The 26,633-nt window shown below is 48.0% G+C and overlaps 1 protein-coding gene across 1 annotated transcript in view; it reads right to left on the bottom strand.

Annotated features, from left to right (window-relative positions):
- LOC149525337 (unconventional myosin-X-like) overlaps positions 1-26,633 on the bottom strand; it is a 212,807-nt gene that overhangs the window by 130,878 nt on the left and 55,296 nt on the right. The window contains exon 2 of the mRNA XM_089776428.1: positions 2,741-2,839. Coding sequence (XP_089632554.1) covers positions 2,741-2,839 — 99 coding nt within the window. The remainder of the gene's footprint in view (positions 1-2,740; positions 2,840-26,633) is intronic.

The following is a 26,633-nucleotide window of genomic DNA, read 5'->3' as shown; positions in this document are numbered from 1 at the left end:
GCCTGTGGCTCAAGGATGGGCTCCATAGAAGCTCTTTCCCTCTCTCTTCCTTGTGACTCCCATGAGCCATAGGGGTCTGTGCTTCTCCTGGAGGTCTCAGTTTGAGGCATAAAGGCACAAAGGGATTAGGGATGTTAAAATGTGTGTAATCGATTAACCCTGTAACCACTGAAATCTTCAGCAATTACATGCAGGGAAGCAGCCAGCTCCCCAGGAGCCAGCTTTGAAGCCTGATACAGAGGCAGGAGTTCAGGGCAGCAGGCAGCTCCCCAGGAGCTGCACCAGCAGCCACATGTAGCCATTTGGGTAACCAATAAGCTCTTGCTTATTGGTTACCTGTTTAAACAGCTACACTCTGACAACCCTAAAAGAGATTCAGAAGCAAACTTAAATTTGGTATGCTGCTCTTCTGCCTTCACAGAGAGATGTGAAGACTACTTACCACACAAACAATTCTTGTCCAATCCTGCCTGGCTACTTTTCTGCTGGGAGAGAGAGGACTGAGGCCCACCCAGAAAAAAGAGGAACAGGAAATACAGGCCATTCCTTTTAAATCAAACCTTTTCAACCTAGCTCGCTCCCAGCAAGTACACCAGTCACTGTAAAAGGGGAAGCAGAACTAAAGGAACAATCTCCCCAAAAATCAAATGCAAAATCTGACAGTGAAGAGCTTCAAAAGGATTTCATAAAAGTAGGTGCTTGGGCAACAAAATGGCAAATCAATTTTAATGTTGATAAATGCAAAGTAATGCACATTGGAAAAAATAATCCCAACTATAAATACAAAATTATGGAGACTAATTTAGCTATAACCACTTAAGAGAGAAATTTGGGAGTCATTGTGGATAGTTCTCTGGAAATATCCATTCAATATGTAGCGGCAGTCAAAAAAGCTAGCAGAATATTAGGAATAATTAAAAAAGGGACAGAGAATATCTATTGCCTCTATATAAAACCATGGTACGTCCACATCTTGAGTACTGTGTATAGATATGGTTACCTCGTCACAAAAAAGATATCTTAGCATTGGAAAAAGTTTAGGAAAGGGCAACAAAAATTATTAGGGGTTTAGAACGGGTGATACAGGACGAGATTAAAAAGACTGGGACTTTTAATCTTAGAAAAGAGGAGACTAAGAGAGGATAGGATAGAGGTCTATAAAATCATGATAGGTATGGAGAGGGTGAATAAGGAAAAATTATTTACTTGTTCCCATAAGAACTAGTGGATCACCAAATGAAATTAACAGGCAGCACCTTTAAAATAAAAGGAAGGTTTTTCTTCACATTGTGCAGGCTCAATCTGTGGAACTCTTTGCCAGATGATGTTATGAAGACCAGGGCTTTAACAGGCTTCACAAAAGAGCTAGATAGATAAATTCATGGAGGTTACGTCACTCAGTGGCTATTAGCCAGGATGGGTAGGAATGGTATCCCTAGCCTCTGTTTGTCAGAAGTTGGGAATAGGCAACAGTGGATGGATAACCTGTTCATTCATTTCCTTTTGGGGCATCTGGCATTGGCCACTGTCAGAAGACAGGATACTGGGCTAGATGGACCTTTGGTCTGACCCAATATAGCCGCTCTTATGTTCTTATGCAACCCTAACCTATGGCAGAGAGTCAGACACAATAAAGAGCTGAACTGTTGGTCTAAAAATAGAAATACAGTTTGGAATTTCCTCAGAAAAGCTGGGAAGCAAAGAGGCCTGGCTGAGGTCCGGAGCTGGCTGCTATGGAAGCAAAAAGCCTGGAGGAACTTCAAGATGCAAGACATTCCTCTGCTGCTAGGTCTGATTCTGCTCTCATACTGTAGGCAGACTGAAGTATCCATTTTAACAGATCTGTGGACTTCAGCATGAAGAAGTAAACTACACTGTGCCCACGAAAGCTCATGATACCATCTACATGTTTCATTAGTCTATAACGTGCTACCAGACCATTTGTTCTTTTTTTTTTCTGTTACAGACTAACTCGGCTACCCCCTGCAGATTACAGCAATGAGTATTAACCTGTGATTCTAGCGCTCCTTGCAGCTATCTGAAGTTTTGCATGCAGATCACATTGACTGCAAGGGTTTGAGTGAGTTCCTCTAATTCTAGAAGGTCTCATGCAAAGCCAATAAAGTTCTTGTATCAGAAGAGCTCTCACATTACCAGACATAGGCAAGGTCACCTTAGCAAATAGATTAGAGAAACTAATCAATTTCCATCCCTCTAAGCAGCCAGAAATGTATCTGATAGCAGGGATGAGTAGGAAAACAGGATTTATGCCCCCATTCTCTCTGCATTCCCTGGAAATAAAAAGGGAAGGATATTAATGGAGTCACAGAAAGCAATAATTATAGCATCAAGTCCTGTTCCCACTCTGAGAGGTGTGCATTGCATCAGTGATGATTCTGTGCTGTGAGGTATCAATGTACAGATATTACTGCACCTGTTTTGACAATCTTCAGATCACGAGGCTCTCCCATTCTGTAGGTGAGTGGTGCTCAGCCTTACAGACCTGGACAACTTTCAAAGGAGATCAAGCTCTAAATATCACAAATGTTGACAACATTTCTTCAGCTTTGTGTAACAACCCAACAAGAAGATATATTAAAAACAGCAACATTTTTATATCAAATTATCCAAAGTCAAATTTTATTTATCATTCATCTTAACACTATATATATTTTTTTTAAACTTAGGGTCTCTCTTTTATTTTCTAAATAGTGATAGAAAAGATTAAGTTGCTTCTTACCTGACCATAATCTGTTCTGAATACAACAACTCCCTCTGCACAGGAATGTACTGTGCTTGGATAACGCTGACCATTTTCTCGTAACCAGACCCGTGATCCCTATAACAAACAAATTCAGACTTTAAAAGGTGGGTGTACATTGGAAACAAACACAAGAGACAAAGCAAAAGTCTAGTCAAAGTAAGCAAATAAGAGAACGGTGTAAGATCATTGTCCAATGAACATTTGACAATTTCTACTAAAAAAGCAATTGTGAGAGATTTAGACTACAATGCTCCCTTTATTGTCAGCAAAAATAGCTGCAGGCAAATTGTTGAGTCCTATGCCTTATGGGTTAACATATACTATATGAAGTTACATCAAAGCGGTTTTAAGTTTATCACCCAATGTAAATGTTCTCTCAGAGATGGCAGACCCACTGTGCATTCATTTTCAATCTTTCCTAAAAGCACTACTATTGCAGAAGCTTTTAATTCAACAGTATTTTAGACATTTCCATCTCTCCTTATTTTGAGGGGATTAGAAGGGAGTGTGACAAAGGAAAGCAAAAGGATGGTGATAGGGAGAGTTAGAACAGACCTACACTAAAAAGTTAGGTCAATCCAGGGATCTATGTTGGTCAGGGATGTGAAAAATCCATACCCCTGAGCAATGGAAGCCAGGTCAAACTCACTACGAACAAAGACTGCGCTAAGTTGCCAGAAGAACATTTTCATTGACCTAGCTACCACCTTTAGGGGAAGTGGATTTGCTTACACGGACACTGTCCAGTTAGTGTAGACAGTGTCTCAGTTGTTAGATTGCAGCAGTGCTGCTGTTGAATTTCAGCTGTAAACAAGCCCTAAGTAACTGTCAGATATAACCCAGTGGTGGGCAATAATTTCTGACCAGGGGCCACTTCAAAAATTTGGGCTGCTCCGAAAGGGGCGGGACCTCAGGGGGAAATGGCAGGACCAGGACACCTTTGAGCTTCCTCACCACAGACCCTGATTGGTCTGGGGATGTGGGGGAGCCCCTGCACTCCCTACAGAGAACTGCCAGCTGTTCTGAACTGCTGGCAGTTCACTCTAGGTGCCTGAGCCCCTGGTGGCAGGAGGCGATTTCATGTGCTCCGCCTCCAGTTCGATCAGTGCCCGGGGGTAGGGGGCCGCATGCGAAGTCTGCCCCCGCCCTGCAAGGGAGCACCATGCTTAAGAGTCACCCACCACCTGAGCAGCAACTGGCAGTTGACTGCGGGTGGGGGGAGACTTCATGCACTCCTCCCACTCCCAGGCCAATCAGGGTTTGGAAGTGAGGGGAGCACGCGAAGTCTCCTCCTGCCCTGCCTCCATCTTGCAAGGAGCGCACGGCGCTTCTAAGCACCACGTACTCCTTGCAGGGCAGAAGCAGAGTGGGAGTTGATTTTGTGCACTTTCCCCCACCCACAAGCCCTGATTGGCCTGGGGCAGGGGAGAGTGAAGTCTCTTGTTCCCTGCCCTCTGGCACATGGCACTAAGGTTGACTCTAAGCACCGTGCATAACCCCATCCCTAGGCCCTGATTAGCCTGGGGGCAGGGGAGCAGCAGGACCTCTGTGGGCCAGATCAACCCACCTGGGGGACTGGATCCAGCTCACAGAGGTCCTTTGCCCACCCCTGATCTAACCCAAACCTCACAGAGACAACAAATGGAAAGACTCCAACTGACTTCAATGGGTTTTGGATTAGGCCCTAAAGCTCTATAATAGCCCAACTTTGTGGTGTGTTGGGCATCTCTTACAAGTGCTCAAGTATGTTTATCCCTGGCAGGATTAGGGCCCTGAAATGTTGATTTGAGAGTAAATTATATTTTGCTTTTTCGGGGGAGGCTGGAAAGTTTATTTTCCTGTATGGTAACAGCCACGTTTCTGGACACTTGAAAGTTATGTAGTTTGCATAATATTTACATATGTCCAACTTTAGTACTGCAGCATAACAGGCATTTATTTCAAGATTTTCTCTCACTGTTAACATTTCCATAAGAGCCAACTTAACATAACGAGGTAAGTAAAAAACTATCTATCTATCTAAAGTATTCCCATGAAAGGGTACGTCTAGACTCACAGGCTTTTGTGAGTGCCCTGCTTCCTGGGACACAACAGCAGTTTGGGGTTTTTTTGGAGGTTTTCCTCATTTTGATCCCTTTTTTTTTGTCAGCTGCCCCTGGGCAGGCGATGGCCCCACACCATCATTCTGCAAGTTCTGCTGCATCTGCAGGATGCAGTCATGATGCTCCTTCCCCATCTGGACCCAGACCAGAGATTTGAAAGCTTTGCCCGGGATGCAGGACCAATGCCCTTGCCTCCAAACTTCTTCCTGGAAAGGCGTTTTTGGAGGCTTGACACCAGCTCCGAATGGTGGGACCGGCTCGCTATGGAGTTGTGGGACGACCAGCAGTAACTCCGCAACTTCTGGATGTGGAAGGCCACGTTCCAGGAGCTGTGTGCCGGGCTCGCCCCTGCTCTCCAATGACAGGACACAGACCTGCGCCCCACCATCCCCCTGGAAAAAAGGGTTGCTATTGCCCTCTGGAAGGTCACAACGCCTGACAGCTATCGCTCCGTGGGACACCAGTTTGGCATAAGTAGGTCTACTCTCGGGGCTGTCTTGATGGAGGTACATCATTCTAGGGGGACAGTCACTGCCGGGGGGGGGGTGAAAAAGTGGGACTGTCAGGAAAGGGCAAGGAGAAGTGGGGGATGGGGTGGAGTGAGAGTGGGAGGGAGCTCCGCCACTCACCCTGCGCTGCTCTGGGGGGGTTCCTGAGGAGGGGATTCCCGGGGTGTTTGGGGTGGCATGTAGGGGGTGTTCTCCTCCCAAGGGCTCAGGCATCCTGTCTAACATTTGTTTTGTCTGTCTATTTGTCTCTTTCTGCAGGTGGTGATGGCCATCAATTCCGAGCTGCTGAACAGGCTCGTCCGTCTGGGAGACCTGGACACCATCATGGCCGGCTTCGCTGCCCTTGGCTTACCGAACTGTGGAGGAGCGCTCAATGGGACACACATCCCAATCTGTGCACTGCCCCATCGAGCAGCCCAATTCTTTAATAGGAAAGGCTACTTTTCAATGGTGTTCAAGGCTCTGGTTGACCACCGGAGACAGTTTACCGACATTTGTGTTGGGTGGTCAGGGCGGGCACATGATGCCTGCATCTTCAGGAACTCCAACCTCTACTGGAGGCTGCAGGCGGGATCATTTTTCCCGCATCGGGACTTTTCCCTTGGGGACGTGCACATGCCGGTGTGCATTGTAGCTGATGCCACCTACCCCCTGATGCCGTGTCTGATGAAGCCCTATACCAGCCACCTGGATGCGAGCAAGGAGCAGATTAATGCTCATTTTAGCCAAGCTCGCATCCAGGTGGAATGTGCATTCAGACTTTTAAAAGGGAGATTCCGTTGCTTGCTCACACGGATAGACATGGGGGAACGCAACATCCCTGAGGTGGTGGCCGCGTGTTGCGTTCTCCATAGCCTTGAGGAGAGAAAAGGGGAGGCCTTCCTCCCAGGGTGGGGTACAGGTGCTGATGGCACAGAGAGGCAATTTGAGCAGCCCCAGACAGCTGCCATCCACCAAGCTCACCAGTCTGGACTTCGCATCCGGGAGGCCCTTAGGGAGCGATTCTCTGAAGGAGCCCACTGAGCCTCCCGAGGCTCTCCTCTATGGGGGCTTGGCCCTGGCCCAATACAACTTTCCCTCCATAACCCTCACCCTGACTCTCTTTCTAGAAATAATAAACACCAGGTTTTGTTTGAAAAGAATAAGTTCTGTTTTATTGTTATCAATATCATTAACTGAAAGTATCTAGAAATAAAATCTTTTGTTCATTGTACATAGTTTTCTCTCAAAGCAGTTTCTGATTCAAAAATAAACATTTTCTTAAGTAACCAACATTGTCTGTAACTGGGGTGGTGGGGGTGCTTAAAACCTGGAGGGGGGAGGGGGTTCAGGTGGGATGGTGCTTCCCTGCTCGCAATCTCCTGCCGCCTCATGTGCGGGGACCACCATGGCCTCTGTGTCGGGTGGGGCGACTGACAGAGTGCTGGACAGGAGAGGGGAGGCACACTTGGGTCTGGGAGAGCTGGGGGAGAGGAGGGCCGAGGGACAGTGGGGGCTGGGGAGAGAGAGGAGCAAGGGGAGAAGGGGTGGTGGTAGGGAAGGGGGGTTTGGTGGGGCAGGGTCATGGCGTGCTGGAGGAGCGGTACCAGGGACAGGAGCAGGCAAGCCACAGACCTCACGGATTGTGGCACAAATTGAAGTGCACTGATGTACAAGCTCTTCCAGCAGGTGATCATGCCACAGAGCCCCCGTCCTCTCTTTCAGGGTCTTGTTGAGATCCTGCAGGGTCACCACATGTCTTCAGAACCTCTGTATAAGCACGCCAGTGCCTGAGGCTCCCGTGTCCCCGAGATGGAGGTGGGGCTGGGGTGCTGCAGCCTTCTTGCACAGGTGGTCTGGCTGTGGAGGAAAAGGGGAAGAGACAATCAGTCACACGTGCAGCAGCTGTTCCTGAGGGCATGCCCTCGCTGTAAGGGACTCTCCTTCAGACAGGGGACTCAGAGGTTCTGAAAGTAACACCATGCGTGAGCTGGGCATCAGCCTGAGCATCACACGGGTCCCAAAGTGCCAGTGGTACCATATGCCCCCTCACACTGCCAACCCACCCGTGTGTTTTGTGGAAATAGCTCCTGGCACCACATGACGCACACCCATGTGTCACACTCTACCACTGCACGTGTTTGCACATGTACAGCCAGCTGCATGATGTCCAGGCTGAGCATGACACATTTCTCTTGTGCATCACCCACTGTGCTCCCACCTCCCCCCACCCTGTGTGTGGCACAACCTCACAGCACTCACCTGCTGGTTCTTCCCCGACATCCGAAGACACGTGGGAGGCCTCTGGGGTCTGGGTGACCGACTCCAGGGTGAGGGTCACGGTGTTGTCATCGTCCTCCTCCTCCAGCAACAGGTCTCGCTCTCCAGATTCCCTGGACTGCTCGTGCTCCTGCTCTGGTTCATTCACCACAGGCTCCGATAACCCAGACTGCACAAGACGCAGCAGTGTCCGGGCTTCCCCACAGCTGAGAATGTGTGCCAGCTCCGCATAGTATGGGCAGTAGTGTGGGGTTGCCCCAGAGTGGGAGCTCTCATCTCGGGCCTTCACATACCCATGGTGCAACTCTAACTTTGGCCAGCACTTGCTATAGGATGCGGAGGGGGTGCCCTCTCCTGGCCAGTCCCTGGGCCATGCGGCTATAAATTTCCACATTCCTATGGTGTGTGTGGAGGGCTTGTAGAATTCCTCCTTGGACCACACCTCCAGGAGGTTCTTTATATCTGACCCAAACCATGTAAGAACCCAGCGTTTGGAGCCCCTGGGTGGGTCCTCAGAAGGGACCCTGGAAGGGCCAGGACGGTCTTGGGGCTGGGACATGCCTGTGATCCTGTGGGACAGGAAAGGCCCTGTGCCGTGGCTGGTTTCCTGCCACTAATGGCTTTCAGGGTGTCTATCCCTGTAAAAGATGGCTACCGACAGGAACAACAGAGGTGCCAGGCATGCAGATGGACTGTCCACCAGGGCTTCTTCCTGGAGGCCTTTTTTGTTGACAAAACTGGCTCCCTGTGTCCACACACACCCTTTTGTAGACAGAACTGTCAACAAAGGTGTTATTCCTCATAGAATGTTTACTGCTGTCGACAATAATGCCGCTTTCTGTTGACTTACTGTCAACAGAACGCGACAGTAGTGTAGACGCAGGTATAGTTTTGTCCACAAAAGGCCACTTTTGTCAACAAAGCCCTGTAGTCTAGACACACCCAAAGTTATTTTTCTCCTACAGATCAGAATTATGCTCATTCTGATTCAAGAGTGCTGACACACTTAGAAGAAAACAGGCATTGAGCAATATTTCTCATCATTACTACAAATGGGAGCACTCTAAATGCAAAAGACAAAGAAAGGCCTTTTTATGTTAACTACCAAAGACACAATTGCTATAAATACATTAGTTACCATCAGCAAGAACAGGTTCTGCCAACATGACTACCCCACATAGCCAGCTTCCCTCAAACCACACCTCCCCATACACATGCTTATTGTTTTCATACAGGCTCACACACTTTGGATCGAAACAATCTTGACTGTTCACATTGTGATGTGAGACAGCAGAAGCTCAAAAGATACAACTGACACTTGCAGCTGGTTGTTGGCTTAAATGATTCAGTTATTAGCAGACAGCTGCTGCATAGGAAGGATGCCTATTTTCTCCAATTGACTAAGTGTGGTGTTTTAACGTTCATAGTTTTGTTTGCTTTAAACTGCATGTACGCAGAGACAAGATAGTAATAGGCACACACCTGGATTATGCTTGCCCTAAGCAAGGGCACAAGGAAAATAAGAGCACTCAGTGTTTTCCCCACTACGGTCCATTCATAATTGCAGTCCACTTTACCCACAAAATAAAAGGGACTTTTCTCTGTCACCAGAGGTCAAAATTACAAAAGGGGAGCAAGAAAGAAGATCAACAGACCATATCCCAGGACCAGTGCTGACCTGCAAGGCAGGGATGTGAATGGTTAACCGGTAGCCCTTACCCTAAATCAGTGAGACTTACTGGTGGGGCTGAAGCAGCTCCCCACTTGCCGCAGGCAGGGAGCTTCTCCCAGCACCATGGGGCCCACCACAGTCCCTGTCCAAGGCAGACCCAGCCCAGACGGTACACAGCAGGCAGAGGCTACTCCAGCCACTCACCCCCTTGGTCCACTGTGGTCCCTGTCCATGGCAAGCTGGCCAGGACAACTCTGGTCAACAGCAGTGTGGGTGGGGGGGGAAACTGCTCAAGCACAGACCCATTAATCAGTTTAACCAGTTAAACATAATATTTAACCAGTTAACCCTGCATTTCTCAAACTGTGGGTCCTGACCCCCTGAGGGGGTCGCGGTATCACAAAGTTTAAGAACCCCTGAGTTAACCAATTAAACAGGATTTTACATCCCTACTGCAAAATAGCCCACACAAAGAAAGCGGCATAGAGTATGTATACACAGCAAAGGTATTTCGAAATAACTATCCGAGGGTATGTCTACACTACAAAGTTAATTCGAACTAACAGATGTTAGTTCGAATTACCTTTAATAGGCGCTACACATAGAAACTGCTGGTTCGAACTTAATTCGAACTAGCGGAGTTCTTAATTCGAACAAGGTAAACCTCATTCTACGAGGACTAACGCCTAGTTCGAATTAAGTAGTTCGAATTAAGGGCTGTGTAGCCACTTAATTCGAACTAGTGGGAGGCTAGCCCTTCCCAACTTGCCCTGGTGGCCACTCTGGGCACCACCACGGAAACTCTTCTGCCCCCCTCCCAGCCCCAGAGCCCTTAAAGGGGCACGATCTGGCTACGGTGCCCGTGCCCGTGCCAGGTGCAAGCCTGCCAGCACCCAGCCAGCAGACCCTGCACCTGGCACGGCACGAACCAGCCACCTGCTGCCACCCAGCCCTCCGCCTCTTCGCGGGACCAGGCTGGCGGCTCCCAGGAGCCTGCCCAGGGCCGCAAGAGGTGGGCGCCTGCCAGGTCTAGTGTGGAGATCGTAGACCTCATCCAGGTTTGGGGAGAAGCCTCCAACGTCCACGACCCCTGCACTAGGCACAGGAAAGTGGCCGTCTAGGGCAGGATAGCTGCCAGCCTGGCCACCCAGGAGCAGGTTTGCATGAAAATCAAGGTGGTCCAGTGAGACCCCGACCCTGAGCTTAGAAAATAAGAATGGCCGTACTGGGTCAGACCAAAGATCCATCTAGCCCAGTAGCCTTTCTGATGACAGCGGGCCACACTAGGTACCCTGGAGGGGATGGACCGAAGACAATGACCAAGCCATTTGTCTCGTGACATCCATCTCCAGCCTTCCACAAACAGAGGCCAGAGACACCATTTCTACCCCCTAGCTAATAGCACTCCATGGACCCAACCTCCATGAATTTATCTAACTTCTCTTTAAACTCTGTTATAGTTCTAGCCTTCACAGCCTCCTGCAGCAAGGAGTTCCACAGGTTGACTATTTGCTTTGTGAAGAACAACTTTCTGTTATTAGTTTGAAGCCTGCTACCCATTCATTTCATTTGGTGTCCTCTAGTCCTTTTATTATGGGAACTAATGAAGAACTCTTCTTTATGCACCCTCTCTACACCACTCATGCTTTTATAGACCTCTATCATATCCCCCCTCAGTCTCCTCTTTTCTAAGCTGAAAAGTCCCAGTGTCCTTAGCCTCTCTTCATATGAGACCTGTTCCAAACCCCTGATCATTTTAGTTGCCCTTTTCAGAACCTTTTCCAAGGCCAAAATATCTTTTCTGGGGTGAGGAGATCACATCTGTACACAGTGCTGAAAATATGGCGTGGCATAGTTTGATACGTCCCCTCCTCCTTCTTCCCCTGGCTTCCCCCTTCCAGCTCCCTCCTCCCAGGTTTCCTCCTCTCCTCTCCCATCCTCTCTCTTCCCTTCTCCCACCTCCTTTTCCCAGTCTCCCCGAGTTTTGTTCAATGAAGAGAGTTTCTATTTTTGAACACACGTGTCCTTTATTTTGTACATCAGGAAGGGGGGCTAGGGAGGGGTAAGTGGAAGGAGGTGAGGGAGGAATGGGGTACGAGCCCCCGATGGGGAGGACTAGAGTGGCTCTGCGGGCTCCTCGGGGTGGAAGCTCTCCTGCAGCCCCGCGATTGAAGCCCTCCCCCCCCCCCCGAATGACAGCCTGCGGCAAGTGCAGCCGGGCTGATGGCCAAGAGCTGTGATGTGCCGAGTGTGAGCATTCAGGGCACTCCAAGCCAGGACAGCTTTGCTGTCCGTCACTGAGTTAGACAAGCGAGCGGGGAACCCCTGAGAACTGTGTGTGGGGGGTGGGGGTCGGGTCCCTTTAAGCACAGTCCTCGGCTAGCCTGAGACAGCAGCTCCACGCTCTAAGTCCTAATCTGATGCCCTGCCGGCACTGCTTCCGGCCAGCCTTAACCTCAGTTCAGGGTCCACTCAATGTGGACATGCTAGTTCGAATTAGCAAAACGCTAATTCAAACTTGTTTTTAGTTCTAGATGCACTAGTTCGAATTTGCTTAGTTCGAATTAACTAATTCGAATTAAATTAGTTCGATTTAGTGCTGTAGTGTAGACATACCCCTAGAGCAGGGGAGTCCAAACTTTTTTCAAAGAGGGCCAGATTTGATGAAGTGAACATGCGTGAGGGCCGACCATTTTGCCTGACATTCTTTGAACCATTAAAATTAAATGCAAATTAACTATTTTATGCAACGTTTATTGCAAACGGCATACTTTTCATTTCGTCACATGGATGACAAATCTAACCAGGTGTTAAATCACTCTGCCTTTCATATCTGAAGGCCAGATGAAAAAAAATCCAGGAAGCTGAAATATATGTCAGGAACATTGTAAAGTACATTACATATTATTGGTAATAAAGGTTGTCTGTCAACTTTTAAGTTCAAAAAATATGAACAGGAACATAACACCAAGTATACATGTTGTGTCCAAATATATTTATAACTGATTTAGACCAACTGACATTAACTGAGATTTTACAATGTATTCATCTCAATACATATGGATTCGTTGGGGGCCTTAAAAGATAGATATTGCCAAATTACCTGTGGGGCCGTATTAAACCGGAACACGGGCCACAATTGGCCCGCGGGCCGGACTTTGGACATGCCTGCCCTAGAGTCTACACAGCCATTCTGTTATTTCCAAATTAAATCAAAATAGCAGAGGGCTTATTTCGAAATTGGTAAACCTCATTCCACGAGGAATAACGCCAATTTCAATTTCAAAATAAGTGCTGTATAGACACTTATTTCGAAATAGGGAGCCTCCAGCCTTCCCAGGGTGCGCTGGTGGCCATTCTGGCCTCAACCAAGAACATTCCTCTCCCTTCCTCTCCCCAGAGCCCTTAAATGGGTAGACTCTGGCCACAGTGCCTGTGCCAGCTCCAAGCCTGCCAGCCCAGAGCCAGCAGTCACTGCCCCTGACCCAGTGGCCCCAAAACATGAGCCAGCAAGCCACTGGCAGCCAGCCCTCCACCACTCCCCAGGAGCAGTCTGCCAGCTCCCAGGAGCCTGCCAGGGCCCGGAGAAGGAGGGCGCCTTCCTGATCCAGGGTGGAGATCATGGACCTTATTTAGGTTTGGAGGGGGATGCCCCCCACGTCCATGATCTCCGCATTAGGCAGTGGAACGCAGCCATCTATGGCAGGATAGCTGCCAGCCTGGCCACCAAAGGCCACATGCAAACCCAGGAGCCGGTTTGCATGAAAATCAAGTTGGTCCAGCGAGACCCCCAACCCTGAGCCCTGAGCTTCCTCTCCCCCTTCTTCCTCTTGCTTCCCCCTTCCAGCTCCCTCTTCCCAAGTTTCCCCCTCCCCTCTCTCACCCTCTCTCTTCTCCTCTCCCTCTTCCTTTCCCCAGTCTCACCAGAGTTTCATTCCCCCCCCCCAGTTTTGTTCAATAAAGAGAGGTTGTGTTCATGAAAATACATGTATTTTATTTGACATCAGGGGGGTTAGGGAGGGGTAAGTGGAAGGACGTGAGGGAGGAATGAGGCACAAGCCCCCAGTGGGGCAGACCAGGGAGGCTCTTAGTGCTCCTCAGGGTGGAAGCTCTCCCGCAGGGCCTCCTGCGTACTGACAGTCCCCCGATGGACCTCTCGGATGGCAGCCTGCAGAAAGTGCAGCCAGGCTTACAGCAACGTGTCAAAGAGAAGCAGCAGAGTGCCCATCAGCAGCTCCTGCTCCATGTTGCAGAGTGCTGTAGTGTCCCAAGTGAGGGTAACCAGAGCACTGTAGTGTCCCAAGTGAGGGCAACCAGAGCATCGAGGTAGGCAAGCAAGCAGGGAAACCTGAGAACTGGCTGTCATGGGGGGTCCCTTTAAGCACAGGTAACCTAAGATAACTTCAGATAACCTCAGGCAGCAGCCACACAAAGTAACTCCTGACCTGATGCCCTGCCGAACTTGGTTCTGGCCAGCCTTAAATGCAATTCAGTATCCACCCAGTGTGGACACGCTATTTCAAAATACATTTTGTGTGTATACACGTTATTTCAAAATAACTAATTTTAATTAGATATTTTAAAATAATGCTGTAGTGTAGACATACCCATATTCCCTGAAGGACAGTGCAATAAACATATTTCCCCTAATCCTGCTATAAATCTGTGAAGGGTTATGCCTCCTAACACAAACAGACTCCACAAGTTTCCCATGGCAATGTGTAATTTAGCAGTAACCCAGTGAATGAAATACACAATCTGGTCACATTTATACATAATTAAGATGTAATATACATTAAAGAGAGCCAATTCAGGGGTGAGAATTGGGAGCATGAACTCGTCTGCAACTATCTGTGTGCATTAGGGTTGCCAGGTGTCCGGTTTTGAACCGGAGAGTCCAGTATTTGAGCTTTCTGTTGAGGAAATAAATTGAGAAACTATAAATGAGAAAATATAAGTGTCCGGTATTTTCTAAATAAGATGTAATGTAGATTGTGATGTAATGTCAAGTGTGTCCGATATTTTTGTTGAAACCATCTGGCAACCCTAGTGTGCATGCCTTTGGGTATCTCATTATCCTCTCCACTTCAGGTTCTCCCCTGCCTATACAGAGAATACTTCCTAGGTTACAGCAGTGCTGTGAGGCTTAATGTCAGGAAAGTGAACGGATAACACTGCTGTGAAAGAAGCTTTTGAGCACAAATTATGTTATGTAAATACAACTGTACAGCCTGATCCATCTCTGATTGCTCTAGTTTTAGTTAGCATGATTCTGCAGAAATCAACTGAAGTCACACCCATGTACTGTTGGAGTAATGCAATGGTGAACTACGACCATGATCCTTTACACTACAGATTAGTCATTTCCTCTGAAAGGATTACTGTCTGACTTACAAACACAAACCTGCAATGCTGCCTATTGTATTTTTAGATTACCTGGCGAAATATGGTACACTCAGAAAGTAATATTTTGGAATCAGGTTTAAAAAGGTATGTAACACTTGTAACTCATTCATATGCAGTCAAAATCATTTACTAAGTACAACTCATATTCTTTTGGAAGCAGCACCTCTATATTGTTTATTCGTACAAATATTTCACAAAAATTTCTATCCCATGGCATCATGCTCAAATAGAAATTTAAAAAAAGTTCTGAACACACACCCACACACACACACAAAGAAAAGGTGGATGTCCCTAATCTTCTGAAACTAGTTTGCAGTCCCAAGGTCATGTGTCCTGATCCCTGCTTCCTCTCCCCAGCTTGAATAGCCCTGGTTTAGACCTTAGCATAGAATAGCCCATGATATGAAGTGGTTGGTGACAGAGAAAACTCAGTGGTTTATATTTTTTTAAATAAAGAGGTTTTTAAATAAAACTTGCCAGAGGTGTGCATAATTTAAGGTGTTTGGGCATATTTCTACTTGAAAGTTAGTTAAATTAGAATTATTTTTAGATGAGACTGAGGGTATGTCTACACTACAAAGTTAACTTTGATAGGCGCTACACAGGCAAACTGCTATTTCGAACTTAATTCGAACTAGCGGAGCGCTTAATTCGAACTAGATAAACCTCATTCTACGAGGACTAACGCCTAGTTCGAATTAAGTAGTTCGAATTAAGGGCTGTGTAGCCACTTAATTCGAACTAGTGGGAGGCTAGCCCTCCCCAGCTTTCCCTGGTGGCCACTCTGGGTACCACCAGGGAAACTCTTCTGCCCCCCTCTCGGCCCCGGAGCCCTTAAAGGGGCACGATCTGGCTACGGTGCCCGTGCCAGGTGCAAGCCTGCCAGCACCCAGCCAGCAGACCCTGCACCTGGCACGACACGAACCAGCCACCCGCTGCCACCCAGCCCTCCGCCTCTTCCCGGGACCAGGCTGGCAGCTCCCAGGAGCCGGCCCGGGGCCGCAAGAGGCAGGAGCCCACCTGGTCTAGTGTGGACATCGTGGACCTCATCCAGGTTTGGGGGGAAGCCTCCAACGTCCATGACCTCCACACTAGACACAGGAAAGTGGCCATATAGGGCAAGATAGCTGCCAGCCTGGCCACCCAGGAGCAGGTTTGCATGAAAATCAAGGTGGTCCAGTGAGACCCCGACCCTGAGCCCTAAGCTTAGAACATAAAAACATAAGAACAGTCGTACTGGGTCAGACCAAAGGTCCATCTAGCCCAGTAGCCTTTCTGATGACAGCGGCCCACACTAGGTACCCTGGAGGGGATGGACCGAAGACAATGACCAAGCCATTTGTCTCGTGACATCCATCTCCAGCCTTCCACAAACAGAGGCCAGAGACACCATTTCTACCCCCTGGCTAATAGCACTCCATGGACCCAACCTCCATGAATTTATCTAACTTCTCTTTAAACTCTGTTATAGTTCTAGCCTTCACAGCCTCCTGCAGCAAGGAGTTCCACAGGTTGACTATTTGCTTTGTGAAGAACAACTTTCTGTTATTAGTTTGAAGCCTGCTATCCATTCATTTCATTTGGTGTCCTCTAGTCCTTTTATTATGGGAACTAATGAAGAACTTTTCTTTATGCACCCTCTCCACACCACTCATGATTTTATAGACCTCTATCATATCCCCCCTCAGTCTCCTCTTTTCTATACTGAAGAGTCCCAGTCTCTTTAGCCTCTCTTCATATGGGACCTGTTCCAAACCCCTGATCATTTTAGTTGCCCTTTTCGGAACCCTTTCCAAGGCCAAAATATCTTTTCTGGGGTGAGGAGATCACATCTGCACACAGTACTGAAGATATGGCATACCATAGTTTGATACTTCCCCTCCTCCTTCTTCCTCTGGCTTCCCCCTTCCAGCTCCCTCCTCCCAGGTTTCCACCTCCCCTCTCCCATCCTCTCTCTTCCCCTCTCCCACCTCCTTTTCCCAGTCTCCCCGAGTTTTGTTCAATAAAGAGAGTTTCTATTTTTGAACACACGTGTCCTTTATTTTGTACATCAGGAAGGGGGGCTCGGGAGTGGTAAGTAGAAGGAGGTGAGGGAGGAATGGGGTACGAGCTCCCGATGGGGAGGACTGGGGTGGCTCTGTGGGCTCCTCGGGGTGGAAGCTCTCCTGCAGCACCCTGATTTACTCCCCCCCCCCCGAATGACAGCCTGCGGCAAGTGCAGCTGGGCTGATGGCCGAGTGCTGTGATGTGCCGAGTGTGGGTATTCAGGGCAGTCCAAGACAGGACTGCTTTGCTGTCGGTCATCGAGTTAGATAAGCGAGCGGGGAACCCCTGAGAACTGTCTGTCCGGGGTGGGGGTCGGGACTCTTTAAGCACAGCCCTCGGCTAGCCTGAGACAGCAGCTCCACGCTCTAAGTCCTAATCTGATGCCCTGCCGGCACTGCTTCCGGCCACCCTTAACCTCGGTTCAGGGTCCACTCAATGGGTCCACTAGTTCGAATTAACTAATTTGAATTAAGTTAGTTCGAATTAGTGCAGTAGTGTAGACATACCCTAAGGAACAATGGGTAGGTGTCTGCCAATATCTTTGGCAACTCCATTCAGAATAACAATTTCAAGACCATGGGTACTCACTTACTATGATAAGAAAAAGAAAACACCCAAGGCTGAAGTGTGGGGGAAGGAAAAGGGGAAGGAGAAGGGGGTGGCAGGGGAAGAGCGTGAAGGAAAAGTTGTGCGTGTCTATACAAGGAATATTTTACCCTACCAGAGGAAAAAAGCAGAAATACAAACTACTGTATTCCAAAGGTCTTTTGGACAGGTATGAATCAATGCTGGTGACTAGCAACAGCCCACTTCTGTATCAGTTGTGATATTATTCTCACATTCTATTGGCCAGTCTCATGTTAGTATTCAAACAACTGACTCATATGAGGAAGGGAGCCGGTGAACGCACATACTGTCGTTTATTGTTCCAAACTTATTTTTAGAGGGGAAAAACTGATAACTTTGTTACTGAAAAGCTGTCTAATATGGCATTTGGAAAAACAAAGCAATGAAACATACATTTGCATTACAGATATTACTCACATGACTAGAACCTAATACTTTTTTATTTCAAGTTAAGTGAAATTATAATTTTTTTTCAGAATTAGGGATGTAAGCGACTAGTCAACTAGTCCCTTCCCTCCCCTCTGATAGAGTCAGCAAAGAAAGGAGAGAGCAGGAGCTGGTACCGGGGGGAGCTGGCTTTTTAGCTGGCTCCTCCCAGCACCATCTCCATGGAGGGCCGAGGAGGCGGAGGGGAGGGGGGGGACAGAGACCAGATGCAAGTTGGGAATCAGCTGATTCCTGGCTCGTGCTCAGTCCCAGACACTGCTCCTCTGCTTTTTAAATGGATTAGGAGCCTGCCAGAGTTTATTACATTCAAAAATCAGAAGCGCAGTGGGCAGGGACTAGGCACGAGCTAGAACAGCTGATTCCCAGCTCACGCCAGATCCCCCCACTGCACAACACCCATTTTAAATTTAAGGCTGGTGCACAGTGGTGGGGAGAGGGGGGAAGACCCAGAGCGAGCTGGGGATCAGACTGGAACTAGCCCAGAGCAGTGCTCCAGCCCCAGAGTAACAGCCTGAAGGTGAGAGGTGAGCCCCAGCAAAGGGCCAGACCAGGCAGGAAAGTGACTCTGTTCTGCCCACCAGGCCCCTCCTCGCCACGGTGCTGCTCCCAGTAGGGTTGACAGATGGTCTCCCAAAAAATACCGGACACCAGGTATTTTTTGGTCGAGCAAAAAAAAGGAACGCGGGATAAGTGGCGATCGCAACCCCGTCTCCCAGGTGGGACTCACAGTCTGGGAGGCGGTGCCATGATCGGTGCTGGGAGCCTGTGATTGCGCAGAAGCCTGGCGGGGCAGACTCCCAGCCACTCCGCCCCCACCCCCACCAGGCTTCTGCGCAATCACAGGCTCCCAGTGCTGATGGCCCAGCCCCACCCCCTGTCCCCGCCAGGCTTCTCCACAATCACAGGCTCCTAGCGCCAATCGTGGCCCCGCCTTCCAGCCGCTCCCCCCACCCACGCCAGGCTTCCATCCAGTGCACAGCCGGAAAAAATCAGAGAATATCGGACATTGTACATGTCCGGTATTCTCTGATATTTTTACCAGACAAAGAGTGCAAATACCAGACACCTGGCAACTCTAGCTCCCAGGGGGCTGCAAGTCCCAGCACTGCTGCCCTGCCCGTGTGCATGCTGGGGGCCCAGGCATGCGGGGGTAGGAGCAGAGGACGAGGGAGGATAAGCAGGGGTTGCACTGAGGGGGATGGGGCGATGCAAGGGATCAGGCTGGGGGAGGATCATGGGAATGAAGGGAGCAAGGCTGGAGCAAAAGGAAGATGTGAAGGGGGATACAATTTTATTTTCAAAAGCTGTACTTCCCTTAACTCCCCACTACTTGCTTCCCTCCCCAACTAGCTATTTGGATGCATTCTCACCCTCTCACCTTTTCTGCGTTACTCCCCCAACCTTCACCCGCCCCCAAAAACCCTCTCGTACTCCCACCCCACTCCCTCTCCAGCCCCCAAACTCCCTTCCAGACCCTTCTCTCCTCATCCCCTCCTACACTCCATCTCCTGCATTCCTATCGCATTTGCTGGCAGTCCTGTCCCGCACATTGAACCCCTCATTTCTGTCCTCACCCCAGAGCCTAAGGAGGTCCACAAAATCTACTATCTCCGGAACTCCAGAAAAGTAAATCTGGCCTATGGGAAACCCTGAACCTCAGTCCTCCCTGTCCCTTTCCCTCACCCTGTGGGGCTGGAGCACCAGGAGTGAGGTGTCTTATTTGGGGACCATATCAATGAGGGTTAGGGATCTATAGAGGAAGGTTTTTTTGCTTCACAATTGTACAGTCCCCAGCTAATTATTCTGTGGCTCAGTGGCTCCTGACCCAAAAAAGGTTCCCCACCCCTGCCATAAATAAACTATTGAAACCTTTTATGTTGGACATAAATTAATATTTTACTTTATTTAAAATGAAGTTTGATAAACTAACATGAAAAAGTTAAAACGCTTAATCTGTTTCATAATTTAAATTAAACCATTCTCCCTAACTGCAGCTGGTTCAGAAAATACGGTCACCATACCCAGCCTGCTCCTGCCCCCCTTCCCTCCAGCACACAGATATGTATTTACAAGTGAATAAGTTAAATATTGGCATGCCACTTCTGAACAGTTGTCATCCTCTGGTCTGTAGTAATGACATGGATTGTTACATTGTGTTTTGCGTACATAGTAATTAAAATGGTATATATATTTAAATTAAGGCTGGTGATGAACATACTTTAAGCTATATTTGCCAAGTGCCCTTTTTTTTTTCATTCTTGGCAAAGAAAATGGAACAGCCTTAATATGCCAGAGGCACAGAGAAACTTCTAGTTTATACACCATATAATAACTTGGCTACAAATGCTAAATCAGAGAGAGAGAGAAATTATGCCACTGTAATTGGGTCAAGTTACAAGTAGGGATGTAAAAGTGTAAATGCGTACACAGCTCATCGATTAACCTTCACTGTTACACACAGCTCCCCCATCCACATACCCCCCACTACTGCCTCTATATCAGGCAGGCGGTTCTGTGGAGCCAGCATGTGCAGAGAACAGGCTTAAAAGCTGGTTCTCCATGCGTATCCACGCCTGTCTGTCTCCCTCCCCACCATGCTGTTGTGGGAGCCAGCACACATGGGGAGCCAGCATTGCCCCTTGCTGCTTCTAATTCAGAACAATAGAACACCACTTGTCATCACCTACAACCCCCAACTTAAACCTGTCCAACACATTATCAATAAACTACAGCCTATATTGGAACAGGATACCATACTCAAAGAGGCTCTGGGAGACAGACCCATAGTCTCCTATAGACAACCACCTAACCTCAAGATGATTCTTACCAACCACCACAGGACATACCACACTAATACCAACCCTGGTACCTTCCCTTGCAACAAACCCCGTTGCCAGCTTTGTCCACATATTCATTCTGCTGATACCATTATTGGACCTAACCAAGTGAGATCAAGAACACATATTCCTGCGCATCCAGAAATATAATCTACGCTATCATGTGCCGAAAGTGTCCGTCTGCTATGTACATTGGACAAACATCTCAGACACTTCGCCAAAGGATTAATGCCCACAAAACAGATATCAGACAAGATCACAAAGAGAAAACAGTTTCTTGCCACTTTAACCAGAAAGGACACTCTCTAAATGACTTAGCCACCTGCATTCTGCTACAAAGACCTTTTACATCTGCACTTGAAAGGGAATCCTCTGAACTGTCATTCATGTTAAAATTCGACACTTACCAACAAGGACTTAACAAGTCTTTGAACTTTCTCACCCATTACCAAGACAGTTTCCCCAATTATCACCTGTAATACCATTAACTCACAAACATCCCACTCTCCCTACCTTTAATATCAGCAATTCACAGACACTTACCTTCCTTCCTCCCCCTTCCCACCCCCCCGCATCCCCCTTCTGTTCTGCAATGTGATTTGTCCTTTTCATATTTGTTCATTTTTTTAATTGTATCCTTTGGTATATATGGTTGTGACTACTTTCTTCCACTATTTGATCTGAGGAAGTGGGTCTGGCCCACGAAAGCTCATCATCTAATAAACCATCTTGTTAGTCTTTAAAGTGCTACATTGTCCTGCATTTTGCTTCTAATTCAGAGGCAGCTGATGGGGGGCAATTGTGCTTGTAGTCGCTAAGATTAATTGATAAGCCCACATAAACAACAATACACTAATATCCCTAGTTTCCAGGTGTATATTAGGTTAGACATCTAAGAACAAATGCAACCAAATTTAGTGGGCATTTTTGACAATTCTACACTGAGCTTTTTACAGGGCCATTCCCGGGGGTACAGGATGTGGGGCAAACCCCAATGCTCCAAGCCCTGCCTGTTCTCACCCCTGCTCCTCCGCAGTACCTCAACCTTTTTCACAACAGAGCTAGAGTATCTCCTAGCACCCAACTTGTTTTATTCTTCTGCTTGCCACCTGGCTGAGTAGACAAGAATATGCAACAGATGGAATGTGAGCTGTAGAGATGAAAGTGAGGCAATGGGCCCCAGGTTCAACTGGAGATCTAATCAGGATAAATATGTGTCTTGCTGTTTATGAGGCTTGCACACAATCCTCTGCAAAGAGAATCTCTCAGTTTGCAAGGGATAAATAGTCTCATTTTTAAATACTTTTTTTGCAGAAAAAGGCAAAGATCAAACAGCTTTAAGCCAATTATTTTCAACTGATTTAACAATGAAGAAAATTACCTCACTTCAAGATTTGAGTGGAAAGCACATACTATTTACTTAGGAAGCTGCATCAGTTTCTGAACATTTTTCTACTGAATGAGATATATTATACGGTTTACTTTTCAAAATAAAACATAATATCCCACAGCTATGCATGGGATTCATACCGATTCAACTTAAAATCAATTTTCAAATCAGTTTAGTTAAATTGGTACTTGTCTATATGGACACATTTATTTTGAATTAAATGATCTTTTGTCTGTTTAGCTTAATTCACCTCTTAGGTTACGCTGGGGTAACTTCGTGCTATAGCTAAAATCTTCTGTTATTTAACTATAATTTGCCAGACATTCTATTTTCTTAATATGTGGAGTGTGCCAGACTAAGATTTGCATAGGTAAAAGAAGCTCTAACAGGGCTCGCCAGCCATGTGCAGATTGCTCTGCGCCGGCTCTTCCGGGTTGTAATCTACTCGCCACGGGTGAGTAGATTACATTATCGAGTAGATTACATTATTTGTCGAGCCCTGAACATCACAATACACGATATCAGTGCTGAATCTGAAAGTAGAGGTATGCTTGAGTGAGAGACACAGTTTCCCAACACTGGTGAAGTTTGTCCCTCATCTACTCGGCTCAATAATATACTTCTGAAGTACAAGCTTTTTTTTTTTTAATATACATTGCATTGCACAAAAGGATAGGCAAATTCAAAAACAGTATTTCCAGTGTAAGAAAGCCACAGCTCCATCTCTGCCAATTACTAGGGCTCGACAAATAATACAATCTACTTCCCCGTGGCGAGTAGATTGCAACCCAAAAGAGCCGGGTTCAGGTGATCTGCGCATGAGCAGAACGATCTGCGCATGTGCAGACTGCCGGAGAGCACGGATGGCGAGCGGGGCTCGCTGCAGTTCGGTGAGCCCTGCCAATTACTATAATCAAATAAAGCTTCCTATTCCTAACACTGCCCGTTTTCCTGATTTTACTATATGGCTAACAATATTTGGTATTTTCCTTATGTGCCAGCTCCTGGAAATATCTGATTACATGAGAATCTCTTCATTTAAAAAAAAAATTTAGCCTCCTGGATGCAGAGAATAAATTTAAAAGTGTGAACATCAAAGGCAAAAAAACCCTCAAATTTTAAAGAGCTTTCTGATTTTTAAAATCATTTAAATGATTTTAACTCGGGATTTCTTGGCTCATAACTCATGATTTCTGAGTACTTTGTATTAGAAATACTATATTTCCCAATATCATAAAAATAAGGGGATACTGTTGAACACTGTTAACAAACATGTGTTTTGCTTACATTACTAACATCACCAGATATCTGTGTTTCTCAAACTTTAGGTTAGGACCCCAAAGTGGGTTGCAAAACTATTTTAATAGATTTCCCCTTGGTATTTTTTACCCACTGCCTCTTCTTGTTCCCTGGCCCCCCTCACTTCTCTCCAAAGGTATGTCTACACTACAGCGCTAATTCGAACTAACTTAGGGTATGTCTACACTACCCCCCTAGTTCGAACTAGGGTGGTAATGTATGCATACCGAACTTGCTAATGAAGCCCGGGATTTGAATTTCCCGGGCTTCATTAGCATAAAGCCGGCGCCGCCATTTTTAAAAGCCGGCTAGTGCGAACCCCGTGCCGCGCTACATTTCTATTACTGTGACCTTTGGACATTCCTGTCAAAGCTCAAAAAAACCTGTTTTTGCCCTATGCTAATTAGCAGTTCGCACCAAATCTGCCTGTCCTGTCTCACAGTTGCTTTCTCTCAGCTTCCCTCCACACCTGTCCCTTTTACCATCTATCCCCCTTGTCCTGTCTCCCTACCCTTTTTCAAACCCACCCACGGACTACAGAAAAATGAAAAAACCTCAAGGAACTATCCTTCCATCAACACTCTTCTTATGTGTTCCACCCCTTCCCCTAACCTGTGTCTGCAGTGTCTATTTAGACATTTTCTCCTTGGTGTCTTGTATTCCCTGGTCTGTCAGTTCATATCCATCTGTTGTCTCTTTTGTTGTACTTCGATAACTGGAAATTACAGTGATGTATCAACAATGCCTGATCTACACTACTCTGTGAGGGTACTTCTAGACTGCAGTGCTATTTCAGGATACTGGAGATATCCTGAAACAGCTATTCCGTTTCTTTTGGACCAGCCTATTATTGTGAAATAGTGCCAAATTTCAAAATAAGCTATTTTGAAATCAGATCAAAATAAGATATGCAATTTGCATAGATCAAAGTGCGTAGATCAAATTGCGTATCTTATTCCAAGCTAAGGATGCAGTATAGATGCACCTTAAGACTCTACACTAAATCTTGCTTCCACTAGGGATGTGAACGGGTACTATTTAACCAGTACCAGGGAGCAGTCTGGGAAAAGGACTACTCCATCCCTGTAGGGGGTCAGGAGCTGGCACCCCCATTTGGGGAAGAACCGGGACCAGGAGCCTGTTACTCCCTGCACCGGGGGACCAGGGCCAGAATCAGAAGTGTACAGGATGGGAAGGGCAGAACCAGGGTCCCACTTCATCGGTTAACCGATTAAACTGAAGGTATGACCCGTTAACTGATTAACCGGGATTTTACATCCCTAGCTCCCACTGGTGTAAGTCACCTATATAGGCATAGCACTTAGGTTAGCAAAAGTCTCAGGATACGTCTACACTGCAAGATGTCTTCTGGAAAATCTTATTTCAAAATAGAGCATCCACGCACAAAAAGCGCAATGAAATAGCGATGTGCTATTTCAAAAGATAGAGTCCAATCAGTGTGGACTCTATCTCGCATTTCAGGCCACCTGGAACTAGTTCAGGTAGGGCATTAGAGCAGCAGTTGCTTCCGGTAGCTGTTGCCTAAGGCTATCCAAGACCCGTGCTTACAGAGGCTCCCCTGGACAGCCATTTCTAAGGTTCTTCTGCTTACCTGCCTACCTCTGAAGGACAACGAAGCATTTCCTCTGCGTGCTCTGGTTGCCCTGCTTCAGGACACCACAGAACTCCTTGCCAAGAAGCCGGAGCTGCCTCTGGTCATATGATGGCCCCACGCTGCCATGCTGCAATTTCTGCAGCAGTTTCTGCAGGCTGCCTTCCTGGCCCTGCATGAGTTTGACCCTGAGCTCATCATTGAGAACCTCTGCCTGTGTGTAGGAGCAATGCCCTTGCAGTGGCACCCCGTGGTGGAATGACACTTTTAGAGGCTGGACACCAGTTCCAATTGGTGGGACCGGCTTGTGATGGAGCAATGGGATGATCAGCAGTGGCTCCACAACTGCCACATAAGGAAGGAGACATTCCTGGAGCTGTGTGCCTGGCTCGCCCCTGCCCACCACCAACATGACACCCAGATGCAACCCACCATCCCTCTAGAGAAGTAGGTTGCCATTGCTGTCCAGAAGCTCGCCACGCCAGACAGTTACCACTCTGTGGACAACCAGTTCAGCATGGGAAAGTCGACATTGGGGACCTCCTCATGCAAGTATAGCACTCTCGGGCTGCAGTCCCTGGAGGATGGGAAGACTACTGGAGATGGGGGGCGAGGTTGGAGGTGCGGGGAGACTGGGGGTGGTGGGGAAGAAGCCCCATCCCCAGGAGTTTCTGCAGTCTCACATACTGCCCTGAGGAGGGAGGGGAGGGAGGAAGGGTTCATAGGAGATGGCTGCTGGGGGTTTTTTTTGGGGGGGGGGGGCAGGGGGAAGGAACCTCCCAAGGGCTCGGGCACTCCCTTTGAGTCTCTGGGGTTTTTTTGTTTGTCTCCTTCTGCAAGTGGTGAGGGCCATAAAAACACCACCCTGCTGCGCAGGGTCATCCACCTAGGCGACCTGAACCCCACTGTCGCGGATTTCCCCCCTTGGATTTCCCCAACTGCCATAGGGCTTTTGATGGAACCTGGAAATGGGGAGGGGGTGGGGGGGCTGAGAACCTTGGGGGGGGAGGCTCAGAGCTGGGGCTGAGAATGGTGCGTGGCTCGTGTGCTTCTTCCTTGTTTCCGGCGACCTTAGGGGTGGGGGGGGTCCTGGGAGGATAGGGGGATCTCGGCAGGAGGGGGCCTGGAGCGGGGTCAGGCATGGGAAGAGGGGCAGAGACTGGAGCAGGGACTGGGACTGGTGCCGGGTAGGTCATCAGAGTCCGGACAGTTGCACACATGTTGCATCCTGCTGCAGCAGCTCGGTCCACATCTGGGTCCACCACTATACATCGTCCCAGACCTTCTGGGCCAGCATCTGCTGCATGTCCCAGAGAATGGACGTGTGCTCCTTCATAAGGTCCTCCTGGATCATCTGGCGCCTGGGGCTCTCCCCAAGTCCAGCACCAGGGGTGGGGAAGGAGCTGCACCACCCCCCAGGATGCAGTTCATCATAATAGTGGCAGGAGTGGGGTCCTGCCCTGGAGTGTGAGCTGCACTCCCTCGTCCTGGCGTAGGACTGCCGCAGCTCCTTGACCTTGCTGCAGAACTGCTCCAGGCTTCTGGTATAGCCCTTTGTGACCAGGCTCTCACCCAGCCAGCCATAGATACTGGCATTGCACCATCTGGAGTGGAAATCCTGGAGGTTCTTCTCGTTGCTCCACACCTCCAAGAGTGCCAGGAT

This window comes from Pelodiscus sinensis, chromosome 2, assembly GCF_052426305.1.
Source record: "Pelodiscus sinensis isolate ZL-2025 chromosome 2, ASM5242630v1, whole genome shotgun sequence".
NCBI lineage: Eukaryota > Metazoa > Chordata > Testudines > Trionychidae > Pelodiscus > Pelodiscus sinensis.
This window is presented reverse-complemented; position numbering and strand designations above follow the sequence as displayed.